Below are 22,996 nucleotides of genomic sequence, written 5' to 3'. Positions count from 1 at the left end.
TTTATCCGCTACTATGTGCAGCTCTAAAGTAGCTGCGGCTTATTAATCCTTGAGAGAATGAACTGATGCCCGAGGCGTCAGTCCATAGTTATATAGCGGCATTCAGCGGTAAAAGCCAGCAAACGCACAAACCCAAATGCTGCCTCCGTGAGGCGTAGCGGTAAAATCAGAATACCGTGTAAATTCCACATCCCTCGTTCTGGGCAAAAATGCATTTCAAAGTTCAGCTGAGACTCATATGAAGTCCCACTTATCAAGTAAATTTTTATTGCTGCCTGGACAGATTATTTCACTTGTTTTTTTTTTTTATATGTTTTCTAGGATTTTTTACCCTGATTTTCTCCCTAATTTAGTCATATCCAAATCCTCCCCGCCACTAGGGGCTCCACATTAAGGCTACTACGACCACTCAGACGTGATAGTCTGCGGGAGGGCCGCATTTCTTCAAACTGCTTGCTTATTCACTGTTGGGGGCAGCGTAACACACTCGGAGGACAGCACTATCTGCTCCTTCCGCTTGCGTGAGCTCACAGACACCCCTGACTGGCCATAGAGCTGTAATTAATGTGAGAGAACTAAGTGCCTCCTATCCCACCCCGCTAAGAGAGCTCGGCCAATTTTTTTCTCTTTAGGCCCTTGGCGGCGTGAGGCTACAGCATCACCCAGGTATCGATCCAGTGATCTCCGGTTGATAGGGCAAGCACTTTACCACTTGCTTTTGCTTACCACTAAAATTTAACTTGATAAAAAATCTTAAATTAATTTTGTTCAGTCTCAAAATAAAAGAAGCTAATACCTGTAAATAGATACAAGATAATTAATCTCATATGTCCAGGTCTAAGATTTTAAATCTTGGCAGGCACTGAAATGCGTTCCCTTAGCACGAAAATTCTTTTTGTTAGCACTGAGACGTGAAATAGTTTTCTTAATCAGCTCTTGGAAAGAAGACCAAAGAACTGCTCAATGTTTTTTTTTTTTTTTTGTCTTACAGACAATTTGCCAAGGAAGGACCTTAACCACTGTCTCCTCCCCCTTTACTTTCCTGGTCCATATCACGATGTCCATATCATCGTGGTGCTAATTAATGCAGTGATGTGGAATGTCACTATGAGATAAATCACAGGTCGTTAGAGCAAACATATCCACAGCAGTACGAGGTGAGGGTGGAAAATATCCGCACTGAGAGTGTTACGCGCTAAAATCAAACTGTTGAGTAAATTGATGTTATGAACAGTCATGTTCTGGATTCAATAATCTACTTTAAACAGGGAGTGTACAGTGGAACCTTGGATTACGAGTATAAGCTCCGGAAGCGGGCTCGTATTCCAAAACACTCGTAAACCAAATCGATTATTTCCCGTAAGAAATAATAAAAACTCAAATAATTCCTTCCACAGCCCAAAAAATAAATACATAAAAATAATTAATACAATATATAAAGTAAAAATAAAACAAATTAACCTGCACTTTACCTTCAAAAAAAAGTAAAAATAAATCCCGACAGATAAGTGTTTCCGTTTATGCGCACAGGCGCTGTGTGTGTGTGTGTGTCATGTGCGAGCACACACACATTAATGTAAAGACTGTTTTATCGCAAAAATTAGCAAGGACCACCGCTAATGACACTCGCGTAAGCGCATACTAACAGAATCACTGCTGTAAAGTAAAAAAAAAAAAATAGAAATAACCCTGCACTTTACCTTTAAAGAATCGCGACAGAGAAAAGTTTCTGTGTAGAGCAGAGAGTGTGTGTAAAGCCGAGAGGGGGGAGGGGGGTGTAAAGGTGAGAGAGTGTGTGTGTGTCTTTGGTGTGTGTGTGTGAAGGGGAGTCAAATTACGCGCACACACACACACATAACGGCTGAAACAGAGAGAAAGAGAGAAAATAGATCTTTACCCTCTGATGAAAGAAACGGCTCCGCGAGCACATCAGGTTAGCGGCACCAGCTTCCCTTACCTGGCGCTACGCGGGAGCCCTCTGAACCCATTATGGTGGAACATCACGGCGAAAGAGCCGAGCAACCTCCCGCAGCTCAGGGCCGCTCGGTAGGTGAACCTAGCCGGGGACAGGGCTACCTGTCACAGTTAGGCAACGAACAAGGCCCAGGACCTCAGGATTACTGTTGCAACGTGATCAGGCCTGAGGACAGCGTACCCCAGCAGCCGTTAATGTTCCCCTAACTAGTGGATTCAACTTCCGTTCGGGACGATTAGGCAATCGCGCTGGAGTCTATGTAAACTGTGTTCTGATCCAGCCTTCAATAATCGCACCGTGTCTGGGAGCTACATGAAGATACAGGCTTGTCGCAGGGTTCGAGTAAAAGTAGGTAAGTGGATTCATTCACATGAATTCTTTGTGGGGAATATCGAGGAGGATTGCATTTTGGGGTTGGACATTTTAGAGAAATGGGGTGCGGTGCTAGACTTAAATGACGGAACTCTGCATAGTAACTTCGGGTTAGCCACGTTGCTAATACCTAAACCACAGCCGGACATTTTAGTAGCACACACTCGGGGGGCGGAACTTCCGTGGTCGCGCCATGTAAACATCCGGTCGCGGACGAGCAAGTATAATGGGCAAGCTTTTGCAGTGTAGTATTGCGGAGTCGGTCTGTGTTTAGCCAAACACAGACCGACACATTGAAATCATTTCTCTACGAATTTGCGGATATTTTCATGGTAGATGAGCGCGAGGGCACCCATACCAACCTGGTGCAGCACATGATCGATACGGGTAACGCAGCCCCTATTCGGCTAAGTCTGAGACACCTAAACAAGCTATCGCTGAACAAAAGCTACGAGAGATGGTCAACTCAGGCGTCATTGAGCCGGCATCCGGTCCGTGGTCTTCACCGGTTGTGCTAGTGAAAAAAAAAAAGATTTATGGCGGTTCTGTGTAAATTACCCGCGGTTAAACGAGGTAACGCGGAAGGACTCTTATCTGTTGCCGTGGACAGATGATGCTTTGGAACATGTGGGCGGGCTCGGCTTGGTTTAGCTCCCTGGATCTGCGTAGCGGGTACTGGCAGGTAGAGCTCACCCCAGTTCAGACCCTGGTTTCTGACTCTGGGTCCCACTCTAAGTCTGTCTTGTCATTGCTAGACGCTAACGACAGACGCTTCCCTCACGGGCTGGGGTGCGGTCTTAGATGGCCGTCCAGCCCAAGGGAGCTGGAGAGGTCATCTTCTCGCGTGGCACATCAATTGCCTCAAAATGATGGCTTTATTCTGGCCCTAAAGGACTTCCTCCAGCAGGTGAGAGGCTACCATGTCCTAGTGCGGGTGGACAACACTAGTAGTAATACACACGGTAGTCTTGTATATAAATCGCCAGGGCGGACTGTGCTCGCGCCGCTTGAACAAGCTAGCGCACCAGGTTCTGCTTTGGGCACAGGACAAGTTCAAGCGCCTCTTACTGATAGCACACCATTGGCCGACCAGAGTGTGGTTCTTGGATCCAATATCTCTCCTCGCCGGTTCTGCCCGAGCTCTGGAACCAATTAAGAGATGCTGGTCTTCCAGCCAGTGTAATCGAAACTATTTCAAGTGCTAGGGCTCTCTCCACTAGAAGAACTTATGCCCTCAAATGGAGGGTATTTGAAAGTTGGTGCATGGCAAAACATGCAGACCCAGTACACTGCCAAATTGTTTCAGTTCTGGAGTTTCTGCAAGAAAAGTTGTCCTCAGGCTTATGCCCTACTACTCTCAGAACGTACGTAGCCGCTATTTCGGCTCGTCATGTTCTGACCGACAGGGTTTTTGTGAGAAAGCACTCTTTAGTTGCCCATTTTATTCGTGGAGCTAAACGGTTTAGGCCACCTACCAGAGCGACAGTCCCTTCTTGGGACTTAGCTATTGTGCTCGAAGGTCTGATCGACACCCCTTTCGAACCACTAGAGTCAGCGCCAGCCAGGCCTCTGACTTTCAAGATGTTTTTTCTTACGGCCATTACTACCTTGAAAAGAATTGGAGATCTGCAGGCTTTGTCAGTCTCCCCATCCTGCCTAGACTTTGCCCCTGGGCTAGTCAAAGCTATTCTGCATCCTCACCCGAACTATCTTCCGAAAGTTCCATTCTCAACCATGCACCCAGTTGTTCTCGGAGCATTCTGTTCTCCGCCTTTTACAGCTCCGGAGCAGGAAAGACTTTACTTACTCTGTCCAGTATGTGCTCTTCAGATTTACGTCCACCGCACTAGCCAGCAGCGTAAGTCAGAGCAGCTTTTCATATGCTATGGGGGCCGCAACCGGGGGGCGACTGCCACTAGACAAACGCTGTCACATTGGGTGAGAGATGCGATTGCCCTAGCCTACGAGGCGCGTGGTCACACTTCGCCTCTAGGAATCAGGGCTCATTCGACCAGGGGGATTGCCTCATCTATTGCACTGGCAAGAGGAGTCCCTTTGCAGCAAGTGTGAGATGCATGTCACGCCTACTTCGATCAAAGGATGCAGGCTGCTTATCAGTACTGCGTATTATGAAAACTACAGCTGGGGGCAGAGCTTTTTCTTACAAAGCCCCAAAATTATGAAATAGTCTTCCAATTAGTGTTCAGGACTCAGACACAGTCTCAGTGTTTAAGTCCAGGCTAAAAACCTATTTATTTAATCAAGCATTTTTATAAATAGATTTGCCTTAGGTAAAGGAGCAGATCTGGGGGACTCATGGACATAGAGTATTATGGTGAACTGGTATGTTTAGATGCTGTCCTCCCCACTCTCATTGATCACTCAGGTTTGTTGACGGTGAGGTGATTGGTTGCTTTACATCTCAGGGAGCCCTCATGTCTGTGTTTCCTTCTGGCTCTCCCTTTCAGTTATGCTGTCATAGTTAGTCCTGCCGGGGTCTCTGCTTGCACTCTACAGTAAATATACATTCACATTATACATTATATGACTGTGACCAGACCTAACTTATCTCTTCTCTTCTGCCCTCTCTCCTGCTCTTTCTCTTCCCTCTCTCCCCCTTTCTCTCTCCTTCCCTCTCTCTGTCGAGCTACACATGTCGTTCCTAAGCTGCCAGTGATCCAGACTCCCTCTGCCCTCCGGACCTGTCTGACCCATCCTTGTGCCCTGCTTCTGGTTGGAGATCTTGTCACATGGATGCCCCGTGTGTCTCTTTGGCATGCCTCTCGTGTCTGAGGATGGTTCTCTCTACCTAGAAGACGGTTCTGGCCTTGACTGGTGTTGGCAGCTGTTTCTCTGAGGGCTTGACTGTTCGATAGTTCAGGACTGGAACTTTATACAAGTCTACCTGAGTTTTCAATAACTAACTGGACTCCATATTAACATCAATTAACATCACAGTATGAATGCAGATCAATTCCTGCTCTCTGTTTCACCCAAATGAGGATGGGTTCCCTGTTGAGTCTGGTTCCCCTCAAGGTTTCTTCCTACTACCATCTCAGGGAGTTTTTCCTTGCCACTGTCGCCCTCGGCTTGCTCACCAGGGACTATCTGACCATTTTGATTCATACACATTCAAATTCCATACAAACTTAAATAATTCCTTTGATTATGTAAAGCTGCTTTGGGACAATGCCAATTGTTAAAAGCGCTATACAAATTGAATTGATGTGGCAAGTTGGTCCTCTCCGCACACATTTGTTAGATTTTATAGTTTGGATGTTTATGCTACTCCAGGCTCACAGGTCCTCAAGTCAGCCTCCCAGAGCTATGTCTGAGACCTCCTTGGCTATTACACGCAACACAACCCTGGGGGTCCAGACACTTGCAGTGAGGCGGAGTTGGTATTCTCGTTCCCATAGCGTAGCTTTTGAAAGGAACTGTCTCGGGTTACTTTGCTGTAACCCTGTTCCCTGAAAAAGCGGAAACGAGATGCTGCGCTCCAATGGCGCACTGCTTGCGTGACTGGACGCCCTTTCAGACAAAATTGATCTAAGGAATGTTTCCGGTTCACTCCTATTTATACCCTGTAAGTGCACCTCATCAGATGACGTCACCTGACCGAGGTTATACAGTATAAGGCAAAAATTTGGCGTGTTTGATACACACATGCTTCACAACCGGCAACACAAAAAGATGTTCCCATAGCGTTCTCATGCAGCATCCCGTTCCCGCTTTTTCAGGGAACAGGGTTACAGCAAAGTAACCCGAGAAGATTTTTGTAAGATGGGTACTGAAACAACTCACAGAGGAGCATAAACAGAAGCATTTGGACATCTGCAAACAAAATTTGGACTGACACTCTAAGGAAGGTAAAAGTTTTTTTAGAGAGAATCATTACTGGTGACGAGACATGGATTCATCACTTTGCAAAAACTTTGTTTTAAGGGGTTAAAGCATCCTCCCTACAGATGTCGCCATTGAAAACGCACATTTCAAGAAAAGGGATCCCGCGGCAAGCTGTGAAAATGCCCTTCATTACCTGTAGGGGGCAGTCGTGTTTCAGTCTGAAGTATTGTGTATCTACTGAAGCTGAAAATGTGTTATCTCTCTTAGGCACTCATTGACAGCAAGCGACAGAGCTCATAAACGTGTCGAGCTCAAACTGTAAATACTGATATGTATTTATTCTTTATTTTCTTCTCCTTCAATGATGATACTTCTTTAATTGCGCTTTCTCCATTCAGTATTATTATTATTGGCAGTAGGCTCCGAATTTATTATTATTATTATTTTTATTGTAACGCACCCGCGTGTGTGCAAAAAGACGAAGTAATAATACAAACATGTATGATATGTTGGCCTAAAACAATATTGTTTTATTGTGTTTATGTGCTTTAAATACAGTATACACTAAACAATAAACACTGCCTTGTGCAAAGTGAAAGTGATTTGCGCAGGTATGAGCAGATTTATCGATAAAACTAAAGACATGAGATGAAACAAACACAAAAATATATGCTACTCGCTGAATACAACGCGACAGCACGCAGAATATCTTGGCTTTGACTGCGCTTTCTCCATTCATTAGTAAAAATGCTGGGTTTTTGTAAACACGTTGTTGGGTTGTTTATGCTGGGTTAAAATTGTGTTATTTCAGGTACTTTAATCACACTGTTGGGTTGCTTTTGCTATAAATACTAAAAGTGCTGCATGATTAAACTCAATGCAAAAATCGTAAAAAGAAACTTCTCCCTTTCCTCTTTTTTGTATATGCAGTAAACCCATGGGTGAACACGATGATTTAAGAATTTAATTAAACACGAATATATATATATATATATATATATATATATATATATATAAGTGGCATTTTAATTCAAATCCTATGTTTTAATGGTTAGTGATTGGTGCATGGGCGTCAACTCGCATGTTCTGTAATATTCCATTGTCATTCATACTGCCATTGTTTTGAAGCCCTTTACTAAAGCATTCTCTGGTTAGTAAGTAAGTAAGTAAGCAAATAAAAGAGAAATAAATTAATAGCTTTAAATGGTACTTCAGCGTAGTGAAAGTACCCTAGCAAGAGTTTATATATAATGTTATATATAATGTTTTATATAAAATATTATGTATGAAGAAAATCTGATTTATATATTTGTGTTTAATTAAATTCTTAACATTTTAATAGTTAATGTTTGTTGCAGACATTTACACTATTTTGGGGAAGAGCTTGGCTTGTACAGGCTACTTTACACTGATCAGCAGTCGACGCCCCGCCGTAACCAGCAGATCAAAGGAGCAATTATCGACTATGACACGTAGCCTTCTGAGTTTGGAGGCCAGGGTTGGTTGGTTGGAAGCATGTTTGAAGGAGAAGATAACGTCACAAACACACACACACACTCTCCATGAATACACACCCACAGTACAGTATGAGACACGCGCACGGACACACACAAACTCTCCGTGCACAAACACACACAAACTCTCAGTGCAGATACACCGTGCCTAAAAAAGATGCTTTAAAATCCATCTAAAATTCATTCATCAACGTGTATAAACCCGTGGCTCGCACTTTCACTTAACAAAAGGCATACCCCCCCCCCCCCCAAGAAAACAACAAACACAAATATATGGGCTACTCGCTTTTCCAACACGCCAGCGCGCTCTGATGTGAGCCGATTTATTAGACATAATTAGAGAATATATAGAGAGATAAATAACAGAGAAAGTATAATACGACTGTCCATACAGTAAATTAAAAAAAAGTATCAAATCCAACTATTAAGTCTGATTTAATTGCTTTCATTTTTATTTATTTATTTTTTATCTATTTTATGCAGAGATGTCCGCTCTGTCTTCTTAATTCATCTAAAACCACAGTATTTGCCAACAGCCCACACAGTTCACACCTATCGTGAATGAAAGGTGAGAAGAGATTTCGCAGAATCCTGACACAGTGCTTGCTCTGAAGGACTATACTCGACAAGAATATAGAGGATAAGAATCATATTTATAATAAGATAATTAATTAAATAATAAAATTATATCAAATAAGAACTTTATCTAAAGCCTGACCGACCAAATTTCTCATTCACTACTGAAGTAGTTAAATATGCTTATACTGTAGATACGTAGGTTATATTTTAAAAGTACAATTGCAAGTAAATTACAACTTTGGGGTGGTGTAATCAAAAAGAGTCTTTTAATTATGGTTAAACACAAAGTATAAATAAAAGACACAAACAAAGGAACAAACAAACTCAAACAATACTTAACTTTGTGCTAACAGGGGCTCTCTGGCAAGACACAGACTGGAGGGACACCGAACACGCCCTGTGGCGAGACACAGGCAGAGGGAGACACATAACACCCCCTGTGGCGAGACACAGGCAGAGGGAGACACGTAACACGCCTTGTGGCGAGACACAGGCAGGGGGAGACACGTAACACGCCCTGTGGCGAGACACAGGCAGGGGGAGACACCTTACACGTCCTGTGGCGAGACACAGGCAGGGGGAGACACATAACACGTCCTGTGGCGAGGCACAGGCAGGGGGACAAACACATAACGGGACACAAACGATGCGTGGAGCTGAAACTGGACACTAGAGAGAAGGGAGACACTAGAGAGAAGGGAGACACTAGAAAGAAGGGAGACACTAGAGAGAAGGGAGACACGTAGAGACTAGAGACAAGAGACCAAGAAATGGACGGGACGAGGCCTCCTCCCACGGTACCGTCAGCTCCACCAGGATGATCCTCTTTCCCTCTAAAGACCATATAATGATATCAGGCCTTAGAGTTGTGGATAGTACCGCCTCAGGGAAGTGGAGTCCCCTCCCGAGGTCAACCTCCATTTCCCATCCCTGGGCTGACTGCAGGAGATTCTGTCTGGCTTGGCTGTGGATGACAGGTCTTTGGCCCTCTTTCACAAAGGCGATGGTACTTAGCAGTGGTCTTGCTTTGGCTGGTTGTCTCTTCCCCCTTTCCTTCTCCAAGATGTCCGCGAGCACTGCCAACACCTTATCATGGCGCCACCTGTACCTTCCTTGTGTCAATGCGATCTTACACCCAGACAGAATGTGCGCCATTGTTCCTTTCCCACCACATAACCTGCACATTGGGTCCTCCCTCCTCCCCCACCTGTGCAAATTAACTGGGGTTGGTAAGGTGTCATACACTGCTCTGAGTAGAAAGGATATCCGGAAGGGCTCCAGCCGCCACAGTTCGCTCCATGTGATTGTTCTCTTAGGGAGGTTCCACCTCGTCCATACGCCTTGAGTTACGAGCTCGATTGATTTTGCTCTTCTCCCTTCTTCCTCAAGGTTTCGGACTTCATCCAGAATCATAGTTCTCTTCTCCCTCGGGCTGGACTTTGACCACTGCTGGAAATGGGCTGTTTCTAGACCCTGTCTTCCAGTACAAGGGTTTCCAATAATTTCTTTGTTCCTAAGAGAACATTCCGCCAGGTCAATTGCAGTGCTGGCGGCCCACTTACGGCCAGATCTTGTTCTGACCCCTGCTTCCCTGGTGAGTTGGTCTCGAGAGTCCCTATATGTCAGGGACAGTCTGCACTTGGCGACTTTAAACTCCTCCACCACTGATGACAGGGGAAGCTGGAGCTGGCCTGACCTAATGTAAAGCCCCAAGGATGTAAAGCTTGGGGGTATTCCCAACCATTTTCTAAGGTGCTTGTTGAACTTCCTCTCCATTCCTTCAACAGTTGATAAGAGCACCTCATAAACAGTGAGAAGCCACATGAGTCTCGGAAGCAGGCCATGTTGGTAGATCCAGCACTTGTATTTTCCCGGCAGGCCAGACTTATCAATCTTCTTCAGCCATTCTTCAACTTGTTTTCCAGTGTTGGAGATGCTGTTCTTGTCTGACAGGGAATCATCATACCACTTTCCAAGGCATCTAATCGGATTCCCCTGGATGTTCGGTATCACTTCCTCTTGAATAAGTAGCTTGAACCTTTCAGTTGTTTTACCCAAAAGGCTAGGCTGAGATCACATCAAAAGGCTAGGCTGAGATCACATCAAAAGGCTAGGCTGAGATCACATCAAAAGGCTAGGCTGAGATCACATCAAAGGCTAGGCTGAGATCACATCAAAGGCTAGGCTGAGATCACATCAAAGGCTAGGCTCACTGGGCAACTAGGGAGGTAGGAAACACAGGACAGCTAGAGACACCAAGGGGCTATGGCTAGAAGCATGCTAGTTACTGTAACTCAACATAGATCTTAGCTAAACACGCTCCTAGCCAAACACACACCTAACTACTTACCTGCTCTAGCTAAACACAAGAACACAGGAGGACAGGACTGAATCAGCTCCACTAACACAGACACACACAAGATACACAGAAACATTGCCAATAAGAGAGCCCAAGTCAACACAACTAAAATCAAAGTACAAACTAAACAAATAACAAAACAGAACAAAACAAAATGCCCACACAAATGACAGTGGTGTTACCAAAAATGCTCGACCCAGTTTCCCAGTCTAAACAGCTATTTATAGATTGATTGATGGCTACCTCGGTTCAGGTGTGCACCGCCTCACCTGACCGAGGTGCCTGCTGGGAAACTGAGTCGGCCAACAAAAACTACAAAATAAAAACAGTGACCTCTAGTGGAGGACCCTTACAGATATGGTAGTATATAAAATGTAAAAGCTTAATGAGTGCTCAAATTTAAAGAAAACGCAACTATTCATTTATTGTGTATATTTAACTTCATTTAGCCGTTTAAGTTATATGAAAAATAACTTTAAAAAAAAAGAATACAAAAGTGAATAATCTTTAATTAAGTTAGCCTAATACAATATTGTTTCCAATGCTGAAGCAAACATGATTTTGTTTTAGTCTATACGCTGAATACAACGCGATAGCGCGCCCCGAGGTGAACCCCCACAGACCCCAGTTACTATAATCCCTTTTGTCACCTTTCATTTACGATAGGTGTGAAGTTATCAAACCGGTTTCGCTGATGGGGGAATTCGCAGAATTGGGGGTTTTAAAACAAATTAACAAGACCGAGCAGACGTCTCTGCCTAAAATGTATTTCTCCAGCAAAACAAACATAAATAGAAAAATAAACATAAGTAGATATAAAATGTTTAATAGTAACACTTAAATCAGACTTCATAGTTGGATTTGATACTTTGAGTGTAATTCATGAATTAACTGAATATATTCAGATTGTGTAAAATAACTAAACCTGTTTCCTTCCTAGACCTTTTGTACCACACTGTAAATCCTAGTGCTTAAAGTCATTAAACATATGAAGTACTGTTAACTTAAATAATTACAATTAGTTCAAATTAATAGACCTTGGGGTGTATTTTATAAATTTTTTGAGTTTTGCCAACTTATTCGGGTTAACAGTGCATTAAACATTTTCTAAAATTCATTTAAAACCGGTGTGCTTAAACCCGTGGCTTGCACTTTCACTTTACATTTAAGTTTAAGCAAATAAACACAACATACGGCAAATATATCATCTCAAAGCTTTTATTTTTTGGGTCGCAGTGTTCAGTTACATTCCAGTGTGTCCACCCTAATTTTTAACCACTACTGGAGGGACTTTAAACAACCTATTTATGTATTTATTACATGCCTCTTCTGTAAGTATCTCAAACCAAAATTTATTAATGGCAGTAATTAAATTGGATTTTGTAGTCGGTTTTGCTTCTTTTCGAATATAGTCTTTCATAGCATGCCACACCATTTCAATGGGATTCATGTCATTCTGCGGGTGTCTTCACCCAGTTAATTTCCTCTTCAGCAATCACTTTTCTTCAGCGATCACTTTTCTTGACCCGTGTGCTTCGGGTCATTGTCCTGGAAAAAACGGTGATGAACACCGAAGTTTTTCTTAATGTATACGGTATACATAATACGGTGTTAGATTTCCCTCATGTCCCTCCACTGCGTGTATTCATTTACAGGCTGCAGCGCACGGACACGGAAATAGGAGACTGTTGTTTAGGAGTGGATTGGACAGAAGAGAGCTGTTCATTTACTATAAAAAATATAACATAAAAATCTAAAACATATATAAAAACATAATATGATCTGTTCTATAGCCTATCTGCTTTAACCTAGTTTTTTTTATTATTATTCATAAGACAACCTTTTAGTTTTGTAAATTTTCTAGTTACAGTGTGTTAAGTCTTACTTTAGGTTAAATGTTTTTTGAGAATTAGACCATCCAGCTAAGATAAATGTTGTGTTGTTGATTGATAAAATCTGGATTAAGGATATTTTATTTTATTTTATTTATTTAATTTTTATTTTTCAGTTTCCCCCCCTGAGGGATTGCCACCTTATTGTGGTCAGGGGGTTTGCGTGCCTCAGTGACCTTAAGATCTATACCAGCAGGAGCTTAGTCTTCAAGTTGGACACCCAAGTTTGACAGGTCTGAAGGTAGAGGCCTGACAAAGTGCAATCCACTTTTCCAGGCTTCTGATGCAGCTAACAACACAATTACACAATTCAGCAAGGATAATACTGTTACTATAAGCACAGGGGAAAAAAAACAGTGCTCGAACATGATGTGTAAACATGATGCCCCCTTCACATTTCTCACTGCACACCCCCCCCCATATGTGCCTGTCTAGAACCGGCCCTGGTTGTGAGTGATTATGACAGCTATGGGACAACATTTCCGTTTGGAGATAGCATGGAATTATTAAATAAGAAACTTAAAAAGAAACCAAAAGAAAACTGAAACACAAAATAACCAGAGCTCCGCAGTCTACCCGAGAACGGACGGGATTCCTAAAACTAAAACAAAAAACTAAAGATTTTCTCAGGGCTTATGCCTTTACCGAGGATTTATAGGAAGAGAGAGAGAGTAGAGTTTGTGCTTTGTGCACTTTAACCTGAGAGCGCACGCTAAACTGATGCGTGTAGCTCTCCCTCACTTTCTTGCCGGTGTCTTAGACAGACAGAGGCTTGGGCTTTGCCTGTGTCTTCTTCAACGCGCTTAGTCTTTGGCCCTGACACCTTTGACACCTGTGACCGAATGATCACACGGAGTGTTGCGTTATCACGACCCGGCCCGTTCTGAACAGTTTATGCGTGGCACTACCCCTCGCGCGAGCCACGTCGTTACATACATATCCACAAATACTTTAACAACATACACTTATCACGAATTGCATTTTATATGATGTTACATATGAGACGCGCGCACAAACACATACTTATATAATATATTTACATACAAACACATACTGTATACACATAAAAACATAATATAGTCAGTAAATTTGTGAATTACACTTAAATTAATTATGAAGTCTGATTTGATTGGTACCATTAAACATTTTATTTCTAATAAAATGCTCGTCTGCTCGGTCTTGTTAAATAGTTTTAAACCCCTCAATTCTGCCAATTCCCCCATCCGGGAAACCGGTTTGATAACTTCACACCTACATCAAAGGTAAGAAGAGGGAATACAGTAACTGAGCGCGCTGTCGCGTTGTATATACTGTACATATATACAGTACATATATATATGTATATATATATATATATATATATGTATATATATATATATATATATATGTGTATATATATATATATATATATATATATATATACAGTGACTTGCAAAAGTATTCGGCCCACTTGAACTTTTCCACATTTTGTCACATTACAGCCACAAACATAAATCAATTTTATTGGAATTCCACGTGAAAGACCAATACAAGGTGGTGTACACTTGAGAAGTGGAACGAAAATCATACATGATTCCAAAAATTTTTTACAAATAAATAACTGCAAAGTGGGGTGTGCGTAATTATTCAGCCCCCTTTGGTCTGAGTGCAGTCAGTTGCCCATAGACATTGCCTGATGAGTGCTAATGACTAAATAGAGTGCACCTGTGTGAAATCTAATGTCAGTACAAATACAGCTGTGATGGCCTCAGAGGTTGTCTAAGAGAATATTGGGAGCAACAAGACCATGAAGTCCAAAGAACACACCAGACAGGTCAGGGATAAAGTTATTGAAAAATTTAAAGCAGGCTTAGGCTACAAAAAGATTTCCAAAGCCTTGAACATCCCACGGAGCACTGTTCAAGCGATCATTCAGAAATGGAAGGAGTATAGCGCAACTGTAAACCTACCAAGACAAGGCTGTCCACCTAAACTCACAGGCCGAACAAGGAGAGCGCTGATCAGAAATGCAGCCAAGAGGACCATGGTGACTCTGGACGAGCTGCAGAGATCTACAGCTCAGGTGGGGGAATCTGCCCATAGGACAACTATTAGTCGTGCACTGCACAAAGTTGGCTTTTATGGAAGAGTGGCAAGAAGAAAGCCATTGTTAACAGAAAACCATAAGAAGTCCCGTTTGCAGTTTGCCACAAGCCATGTGGGGAACACAGCAAACATGTGGAAGAAGGTGCTCTGGTCAGATGAGACCAAAATGGAACTTTTTGGCCAAAATGCAAAACGCTATGTGTGGTGGAAAACTAACACTGCACATCACTCTGAACACACCATCCCCACTGTCAAATATGGTGGTGGCAGCATCATGCTCTGGGGGTGCTTCTCTTCAGCAGGGACAGGGAAGCTGGTCAGAGTTGATGGGAAGATGGATGGAGCCAAATACAGGGCAATCTTGGAAGAAAACCTCTTGGAGTCTGCAAAAGACTTGAGACTGGGGCGGAGGTTCACCTTCCAGCAGGACAACGACCCTAAACATAAAGCCAGGGCAACAATGGAATGGTTTAAAACAAAACATATCCATGTGTTAGAATGGCCCAGTCAAAGTCCAGATCTAAATCCAATCGAGAATCTGTGGCAAGATCTGAAAACAGCTGTTCACAAACGCTGTCCATCTAATCTGACTGAGCTGGAGCTGCTTTGCAAAGAAGAATGGGCAAGGATTTCAGTCTCTAGATGTGCAAAGCTGGTAGAGATACCACTAGAAGACTGGCAGCTGTAATTGCAGCAAAAGGTGGTTCTACAAAGTATTGACTCAGGGGGCTGAATAATTACACACACCCCACTTTTCAGTTATTTATTTGTAAAAAGTGTTTGGAATCATGTATGATTTTTGTTCCACTTCTCACGTGTACACCACTTTGTATTGGTCTTTCACGTGAAATTCCCGTAAAACTGATTCATGTTTGTGGCTGTAATGTGACAAAATGTGAAAAAGTTCAAGGGGGCCGAATACTTTTGCAAGCCACTGTATATATAATTTGTTCATTTATGTCTTCTGATGATGACGACACATCTTTACGTTTTAAATAAAATATGTTGGCATATTCACGAATCAGAACATTTGCATAGTTAACACTATCAGATAGCCTACTATCAGGAAATTTAATTAATTTCAATACCATTTAAACTGAGGCATTGCCATGTCTTTCATTGTTTTGTCCCTGTTAAGACATTACACATATACACACGGTTATTATAAAATATCTGTTGTAAAACAAAATAAAATTCATGTTTGCTTCAGCATTGAAAACAATATTGTTTTAGGCTAACTTTATACACAATTCATCATTGTTCTTGGTCCGGCTTTTAGATAAAGTCCTTCCATGCGCCATCTGGCAGGTATTCAGTGAAGCACAAAACATTTAAATTCCATCCATTTGGTCCACTGAAAGCAGCTCCACGAGGACGAAAAGTCAAATGAGGACAGCAGTGCATTTGTGGCTCGCAGCTCAGCCTAAAACAGTTTTAATGAGGGACTGATGTAACTCTAGAAAATTATTTTGGCTTGGTGTCCTTTCAGTATTTAAAATATGCTAAGTGGTGATCTAACAAGCAAAATGTTTTTGGACAATTAAGCCATAAAACATCATAATTTACCTACATCACAAAACAGCATGTCCAATCAAGTTATTACAAACACATTTTAAGAAAAAAAAAACATATAATTAAGACAAAAAATATATATATTTGGACACCTAATTGGGGCTTCAAGATAACAGATATGGTGTTTTAGTATTTAGTTTGCCATCCTGTTTATCTAGATTTAAATTTCACTTTAACTGTGACTTCAGCAGTGACATTAACAGTGAGGAGACGTTACCTGTGTAGAGGTGAGGAGTACCAGCTTTAAAATTAATAGGATAAATCATAGACTCATTACTCTTCATGGAGATACAGGTGGGTGCTGCTGATTCTGATTTCTCTTCCTGGAGAATGCACACCATTACAGACATTCCTTTAGTTATTTATATACACTCTTTACTGTTTTAAGGTACCTTCTTAATTTAATAGGGACAAAATTATCAGTACAGTGAATAAATTATAACAATTCTATGCTAAGTGCTAACCCTTTCTTTCAATATTAAAAACTTTAGTTAAATTATTCATTTTATGTGTTCACAATAAATACTCTATATGGAAATTGTAATATGCAAAATTGCAATTCTTCTTCACCAGAACCAAGAGGTCAAAACCAGCAAAGGGAGCTTCATGAAAACAACAAGGTTGGAGTAAAAGAAGTGAGAAATGAGAGTGAACATGACTGCCCTGCACCTTAAGCCAACTGGACAACTTTGAGATAAACTAGAACACTGACTGCACCCAGGCCTCCTCACCCAATATCAGTGCCTGGCCTCACTAATGCTCTTGTAGCTAAATGAGCACAAAGCTCCACAGCTACACCTCAGCACCTCACCTCAGCTACTAAGACCACATCTCTTATGCTAATTACAGCATACAGACCACTCGTCAGTTCAAAACAGGTTCTAAAGATGTGAAAACCTGGCCAGCAGGAGCCATCTCTGCTCTTCAGAACTGTTTTGAGAACACCAACTGGAACACTCAGCGAGGCTGCAACTTACGGCGACTTTACCAAATACATGTCATCAGTGACCAGCTACATCAACAAGTGCACCGATGATGTCACTGTCTCCAAGAACATCACCTCACGACCCAACCAGGAACCATGGATTACTTCCGGAGGTGTGTGCATTTCTGAAGACTCAAGACTCTGCCTTCAGAGCGGGGGACAAGGTGCCCCTAAGAACAGCAAGGGCTAAACTTTCCCGGGCCATCAGAGAGGCAAAGCGGGCGCACGCCCAGAGAATCCACAACCACTTTAGAGACAGCGGTGACACACGGCGCATGTGGCAGGGCATACAAGCCATCACCAACTACAGGACATCATCACCTGCCTGTGACAGTGATGGCACCCTTCCAGATGCACTGAACAGCTTCTACACTTGGTTCGACATGCAGAACGATGTGATGGCAAGGAACCCCTCCTCCGAACGACCTGCATAGAGTGAAGAAAACTCTACGCAGATTCAAACCATGTAAAGCTGCTAGACCAGACAATATCCCTGACAGAGAATGTGCTGAACAGCTGGCAGATGTTCTCACTGACATCGTCAACATCTTTCTGAGCAGCGCTGTCGTTCCCACATGCTTCAAGTCCACCACCATCGTTCCCATGCCGAAAAAGTCTTCTGTGTCCTGGCTCAATGACTACTGTCCTGTTTCACCCACAACCATCATCATGAAGTGCTTCGAGCAGCTTGTCATGAGACACAACAAGACCCTGTTGCCCCCCACACTGGACCCACTGCAGTTTGAGTATCGCTCTAACCATTCAACGGACTATGCCATCTCCACCACACTCTATCTGACCCTCACACACCTAGACAAGAAGGACACCTACGTCCGATTGCTGTGCATAGATTTCAGCTCAGCATTCAACACTATCATCCCCCAACACCTGATCGGGAAGCTGAGCCTGTTGAGTGTGAACACTTCCCTCTGTAACTGGATCCTGGACTTTCTGACTGGAAGGTCTCAGTCAGTACGGATTGGGAACTCCACCTCCAGCACCACCATGCTGAGTACTGGGGCCCCTCTAGGCTGTGTGCTAAGTCCCCTGCTGTTTACACTGCTGACTCATGACTGTGTAGTGACACACAGTTCCAACCACATTATTAAGTTTGCTGATGACATGGTTTGCTGATGACATTGCTGCTGATGAGACCAGCAAGAACGACGAGTCAGCATACAGAGAGAAAGTGATGAGGCTAACGGACTGGTGTAAAGACAACAACCTGTCTCCGAATATTGATAAGACAAAAGAGATGGTTGTTCCACCTGAAGGAGAACCTCACCTGGTCCCTCAACACCAGCTCCTTGCACAAGAAAGCCCAACAGCGTCTTTTCTTCCTGAGAAGGCTGAGGAAGGCCCAGATTCCACCACCAATCCTAACCACCTTCTATAGAGGGACCATCAAGAGCATCCTGAGCAGCCCATCACTGTCTACCCCTACAGCGGATATTGAGGACAGCAGAAAAGATCATTGGGGTCTCCCTTCCCTCTATCGAGGACATCTTCACCACACGCTGCATCCGAAAATCCACCAGCATTGTGGCTGATCGGACACACACATCACACATACTCTTCACCCTCCTGCCATCTGCAAAGGGGTACCGGAACATTCGGGCACTAACATCCAGACTATGTAACAGCTTCTTTCCACGAGCCATCTGTCTCCTCAACAGTGTTGGGAGGCGTTACTTTTTAAAGTAACTAATTACATTACAAAATTGCTGTCTTTAAAATGTAATCAGTTATATTAGTGTTACTTTCTGATAAAAGTAACTAAGTTAGAGTACTTTTTCATTGCAGAAAATTAAAACTTCTTTGTGATTCCTTATGCATGTTGTTTTAGTCAAGACCTTTATAATTATTCTACCATCATCACTCAGCAAAGTTTGGCCCATAATCTGTTAACTACTAATACCACTATCTCACCAACGCGGTTTCGCACGGTGGCCGTTAGTACGGCTTATGATTCAGCGCGAGTTTTGGCGCTGAGATTAGGTTTTCATCTTTCCGCACGTCGGCCCCCGCATAGTCAAACTGCATACAGTAGGTAAGATAGGGGTATAACAGCAGGAATAACAGAGGGGGATGGGTTATCGGTGGCGGGGCTTGTAGGAAGGCTTTCACACACACACACACACACTAACAGATTGGGAATGACTGCTGAAAAATAACTAAATTGGGCCTCCGAGTGGCGCAGTGGTAAATGCTCACCCTATCATCCGGAGATCGCTGGTTCGATCCCCGTGTGATGCTGTAACCTCTCACAGCCGGAGGCCTCGAGAGAGCTAAATTGGCCAAACTCTCTCAGCGGGGAGAGATGAGAGGTACTAGTGCTCTCACATTAATAACATGGCTCACGCCATTCAGGACGTCTGTGAGCTCGCGCATGCGGAGGGAGCAGATAGCGCTGTTCTCCGAGTGTGTGACGCTGCCCCCAACGGTGCGTGAGCAAGCAGTCCGAAAAAAAGAGGTCGGCTGGTGACACGTGGTTCGGAGGAAACACGTGACAGCCCACAGCCCTCCTGGCTGAGTGGTAGTAAGTAGCCTTAATGTGGGAGCCCCCCCTAGTGACGGAAAGGAATTGGACATAATTGAGAATTGGAGAAAATCGGGGAAAAAGAATTGGACACGACTAAATTTATAAAATAAATAAATAAATAAATAAATAACTGAGTACTTAAATGGCGGGCCTAACGTGCACTTTATGTTGTCTCTTTTGTAGAAAAATTTAGATAGTTTTTCTGGTAACTTAAAACCTGTCTTAAAATCTGTCTTGTCTCAGCTAGTCAGTTAATTAGGTTTGTAAGTTAGCTAGTTAGTCTTTTTTGGCATTTGGAGGAATGCTGTTTCGTTTCACTGTGTACTGAACTGTATATGGTTGAAATGACAATAAATGCCTACTTGACTTGACTTAAAAAATACAACATTTATCAGACAAAAGACGTTACCTGCATAGAGGTGAGAAGTCTCCATCTTTAAACTTCATAGGAGGATCCATAGACGCATCACTCTTCATGGAGATACAGCTGGGTGTCGATTCTGATCTCTTTCCCTGGAGTTTACTGCACAACATTACAGGCAGTCCTTTAGTTATTTATATACACTCTTCACTGTTTTAAGTACCTTCTTAATTAAATAAGGACATAATTGTTCATATTGTAACTACTATCTAAGTGGTGACTGTTAGCTTTTTGTTAATATTATAAATTTTAGTTAACCTATTAATTTTATGTGTTCTCAATAAGTACACTGTATGGAAATTGTAATATGCAACACTTTGCGCTTCATAAAAAAAAACGCAGTGCCAAGCCTGGAGTGAAAGAAGTGAAAAATAAGAGTGAACTTCACTGTCCTGACCTCAAGCCCACTGGACACCTTTGAGATGAACTAGAAGACTGACTGCACCCAGGCCTCCTCATGCAATATCAGTGCCTGACCTCATTAATGCTCTTGTAGCTAAATGAAAACAAATCCCCACAACTACACACCAAACTCTAGTGAAAAACTCTCATAGAAGAGTGGAGATTATTTTAAACTGCAAAGTGGAACTGACTCAGGAATGAGATGTTCAAAAGCACACATGAGTGTCTTAGTGAGGTGTCACAAACTGTTAGCCATAAAGTATATTTAAATTTCAAACAATGCATGGCAAAAATAGGAAAACAGGACATTGACATGGTATACAGCTAAGCGAGGTGAGCATTGGAGTATTATTTATTATTATTATTTTTTAGAGAGACAAAACAAGCTGTGATGTATTGCGTATTCTCACACGTTTCTACCCTAGCAAGTATTAACTTTTTTAGCGATTTTAATACAGTGTACATCATCTGTGCATTTGGACCAGATGGGCCAGTCTTCACTCCCCATGCACATCACTAAATCTTGGGTAACCATTTCCTGTTTAGTTAAGGTTTTTAATGCTTTGTTAATTCAGTGTTTCACCAGAGTAACTCCTACTACTACATAAAGCAAGATTTCCTGGTTCAATATTGATATAACTCTAGAAGATTATTTTATCTTGGTGTCCTATCAATATCTAAATTGTAAGTGGTGATGACAAATCATACAGTGAAGAAAAACATTTTTGGACAATTAAGCCATATTAAGGAACATCATAATTTACCTACATCACAAAACAGCATGTCCAACCAGGTGACATTTACTGTATTTTAAAGATACCACGAACATTTTCAACCAAAAACAAAAAAGACAAAAACATATTTGGACACTTAATAGTGGCTTCAATAAAGATAACAGATATGGTGTTTTAGTATTTAGTTTGTCCTCCTGTTTATCTAGATGAATTTCCCTTTAACTGTGACTTCAGCAGTGACATTAACAGTGAGGAGACGTAACCTGTGTAGAGGTGAGGAGTCTCCAGCTTTAAACCACAGAGGACGATCCATAGCTGCATCACTCTGGAGATACAGCTGGGTGCTGCTGATTCTGATCTCTCTCCTAGGAGTTTACTGCACAACATTACAGACAGTCATTTAGTTATTTACACACTTTACTGTTTTAAGTATCTGCTTAAATTAATAAGGACATAATTGTTCATACAGTGAATAACAATTATATGCTAAGTGGTGACTGTTAGCTTTCCTTTAATATTAAAAACTTTAGTTAAATTATAAATTTTATGTGTTTGCAATGAATACACTATATGGAAATTGTAATATACAAAATTCCTCTTCACCACAACTGAGAGGTTGAAACCTGTTTCAGCATAATACTGCCTCTGTGTATCAAGTGAGCCCTATGAAAACATGCTTTTTGAGAGACAAAACCAGCTGTAATGTGTGTTCTGGCACTTCTCTATCATATTGACATTGACATTTAGGCATTTGGCAGACGCTCTTATCCAGAGCGACTTACATTTTTTTTTTTTTTATCTCAATACACATCTGAGCAGTTGAGGGTTAAGGGCCTTGCTCAAGGGCCCAACAGTGACAACTTGGTGGTTGTGGGGTTTGAACCTGGGATCTTTTGAACCGTAGTCCAATGCCTTAACCACTGAGCTACCCCTGGCCCCCATATCATCGTAACTTTTTCATAAATTTTTAATACAGTATGTAATCTGCGCAAATGGAACATACTACAATAGGTAGACAACCAGAATGCCTATTACCGCCACGCTCACCACCGTGGCAAAACATCAGCAGCCAAAATAAATCAGTTGCATTTTAAAGTCATTCGTGAAAATGACCGCCAGGTGGCGCAAGGTGATATTTTTCTCTCGCCGCAGTTTTAAATATAATTAAGTCATAAAAAAGTCTTAACAATGTGTTATTTCGAAGAAATACTAAAGTGATTGTAATTTTCACATCTGAGAACTTGAAAAATTCCAAAAAGAAAAATCTGAACCAGAGCTTTTGATATTTATTGTATAATAATGAATCAAAAAAACAAACATTGGTTAAATGTTGTTTGGACAGACGATCAAGTTCACTAGCTCATACTTTTATTTGTACAAAGAATAGACTGTTATATAGCCTATCTCTGTTTGTATCTGTTTATTGTTTTTTTTTTTAAATACATGAAAAAATACATCAAACTTTTAAAATATAGAAATAACTGGTACAATAGACTTTCAGAATAAAACATTACAATAACTCAAAAAAGACGCACTAAAAATGCTGTGTTGTTTCTGTAAACACATCGTAGGGTGGTTTATGCTGGGTCAAAATTCTGGGTTATTTCGGGTACTTTAAACACATTGTTATATTGCTCATGTTGGGTCAAATGGGATGCAGTGAGTCATTTACAAATGAACACCTGGTTGGGTTATTGTGACCCAACAATTGGTTTACG

At 42.0% G+C, this 22,996-nt stretch overlaps 2 protein-coding genes across 6 annotated transcripts in view; both read right to left on the bottom strand.

The window, feature by feature from the left end:
- Positions 1 to 22,996, bottom strand: part of LOC128533813 (NACHT, LRR and PYD domains-containing protein 12-like) — a 470,287-nt gene that overhangs the window by 215,576 nt on the left and 231,715 nt on the right. The window lies entirely within an intron of this gene.
- LOC128533807 (NACHT, LRR and PYD domains-containing protein 3-like) overlaps positions 1 to 22,996 on the bottom strand; it is a 143,648-nt gene that overhangs the window by 71,438 nt on the left and 49,214 nt on the right. For 3 of the 5 annotated variants that reach the window (XM_053508061.1, XM_053508063.1, XM_053508065.1), the window contains exons 2-3: positions 21,542 to 21,654; positions 20,131 to 20,244 (exon numbers count right to left, since the gene is read on the bottom strand). In XM_053508061.1, the coding sequence (XP_053364036.1) occupies positions 20,131 to 20,244; positions 21,542 to 21,591 (164 nt within the window). In that variant the 5' untranslated portion in view covers positions 21,592 to 21,654. Of the gene's footprint in view, positions 1 to 16,411; positions 16,518 to 20,130; positions 20,248 to 21,541; positions 21,655 to 22,996 lie in introns of those variants that run through there. The other 2 variants (XM_053508064.1, XM_053508062.1) reach the window with 2 other exon arrangements.

The sequence above is a fragment of the Clarias gariepinus genome, chromosome 12 (genome assembly GCF_024256425.1).
Source record: "Clarias gariepinus isolate MV-2021 ecotype Netherlands chromosome 12, CGAR_prim_01v2, whole genome shotgun sequence".
Classification (NCBI taxonomy): Eukaryota; Metazoa; Chordata; class Actinopteri; order Siluriformes; family Clariidae; genus Clarias; species Clarias gariepinus.
Note: the sequence above shows the minus strand (reverse complement) of the source record. Positions and strands in the feature narration are given on the sequence as shown.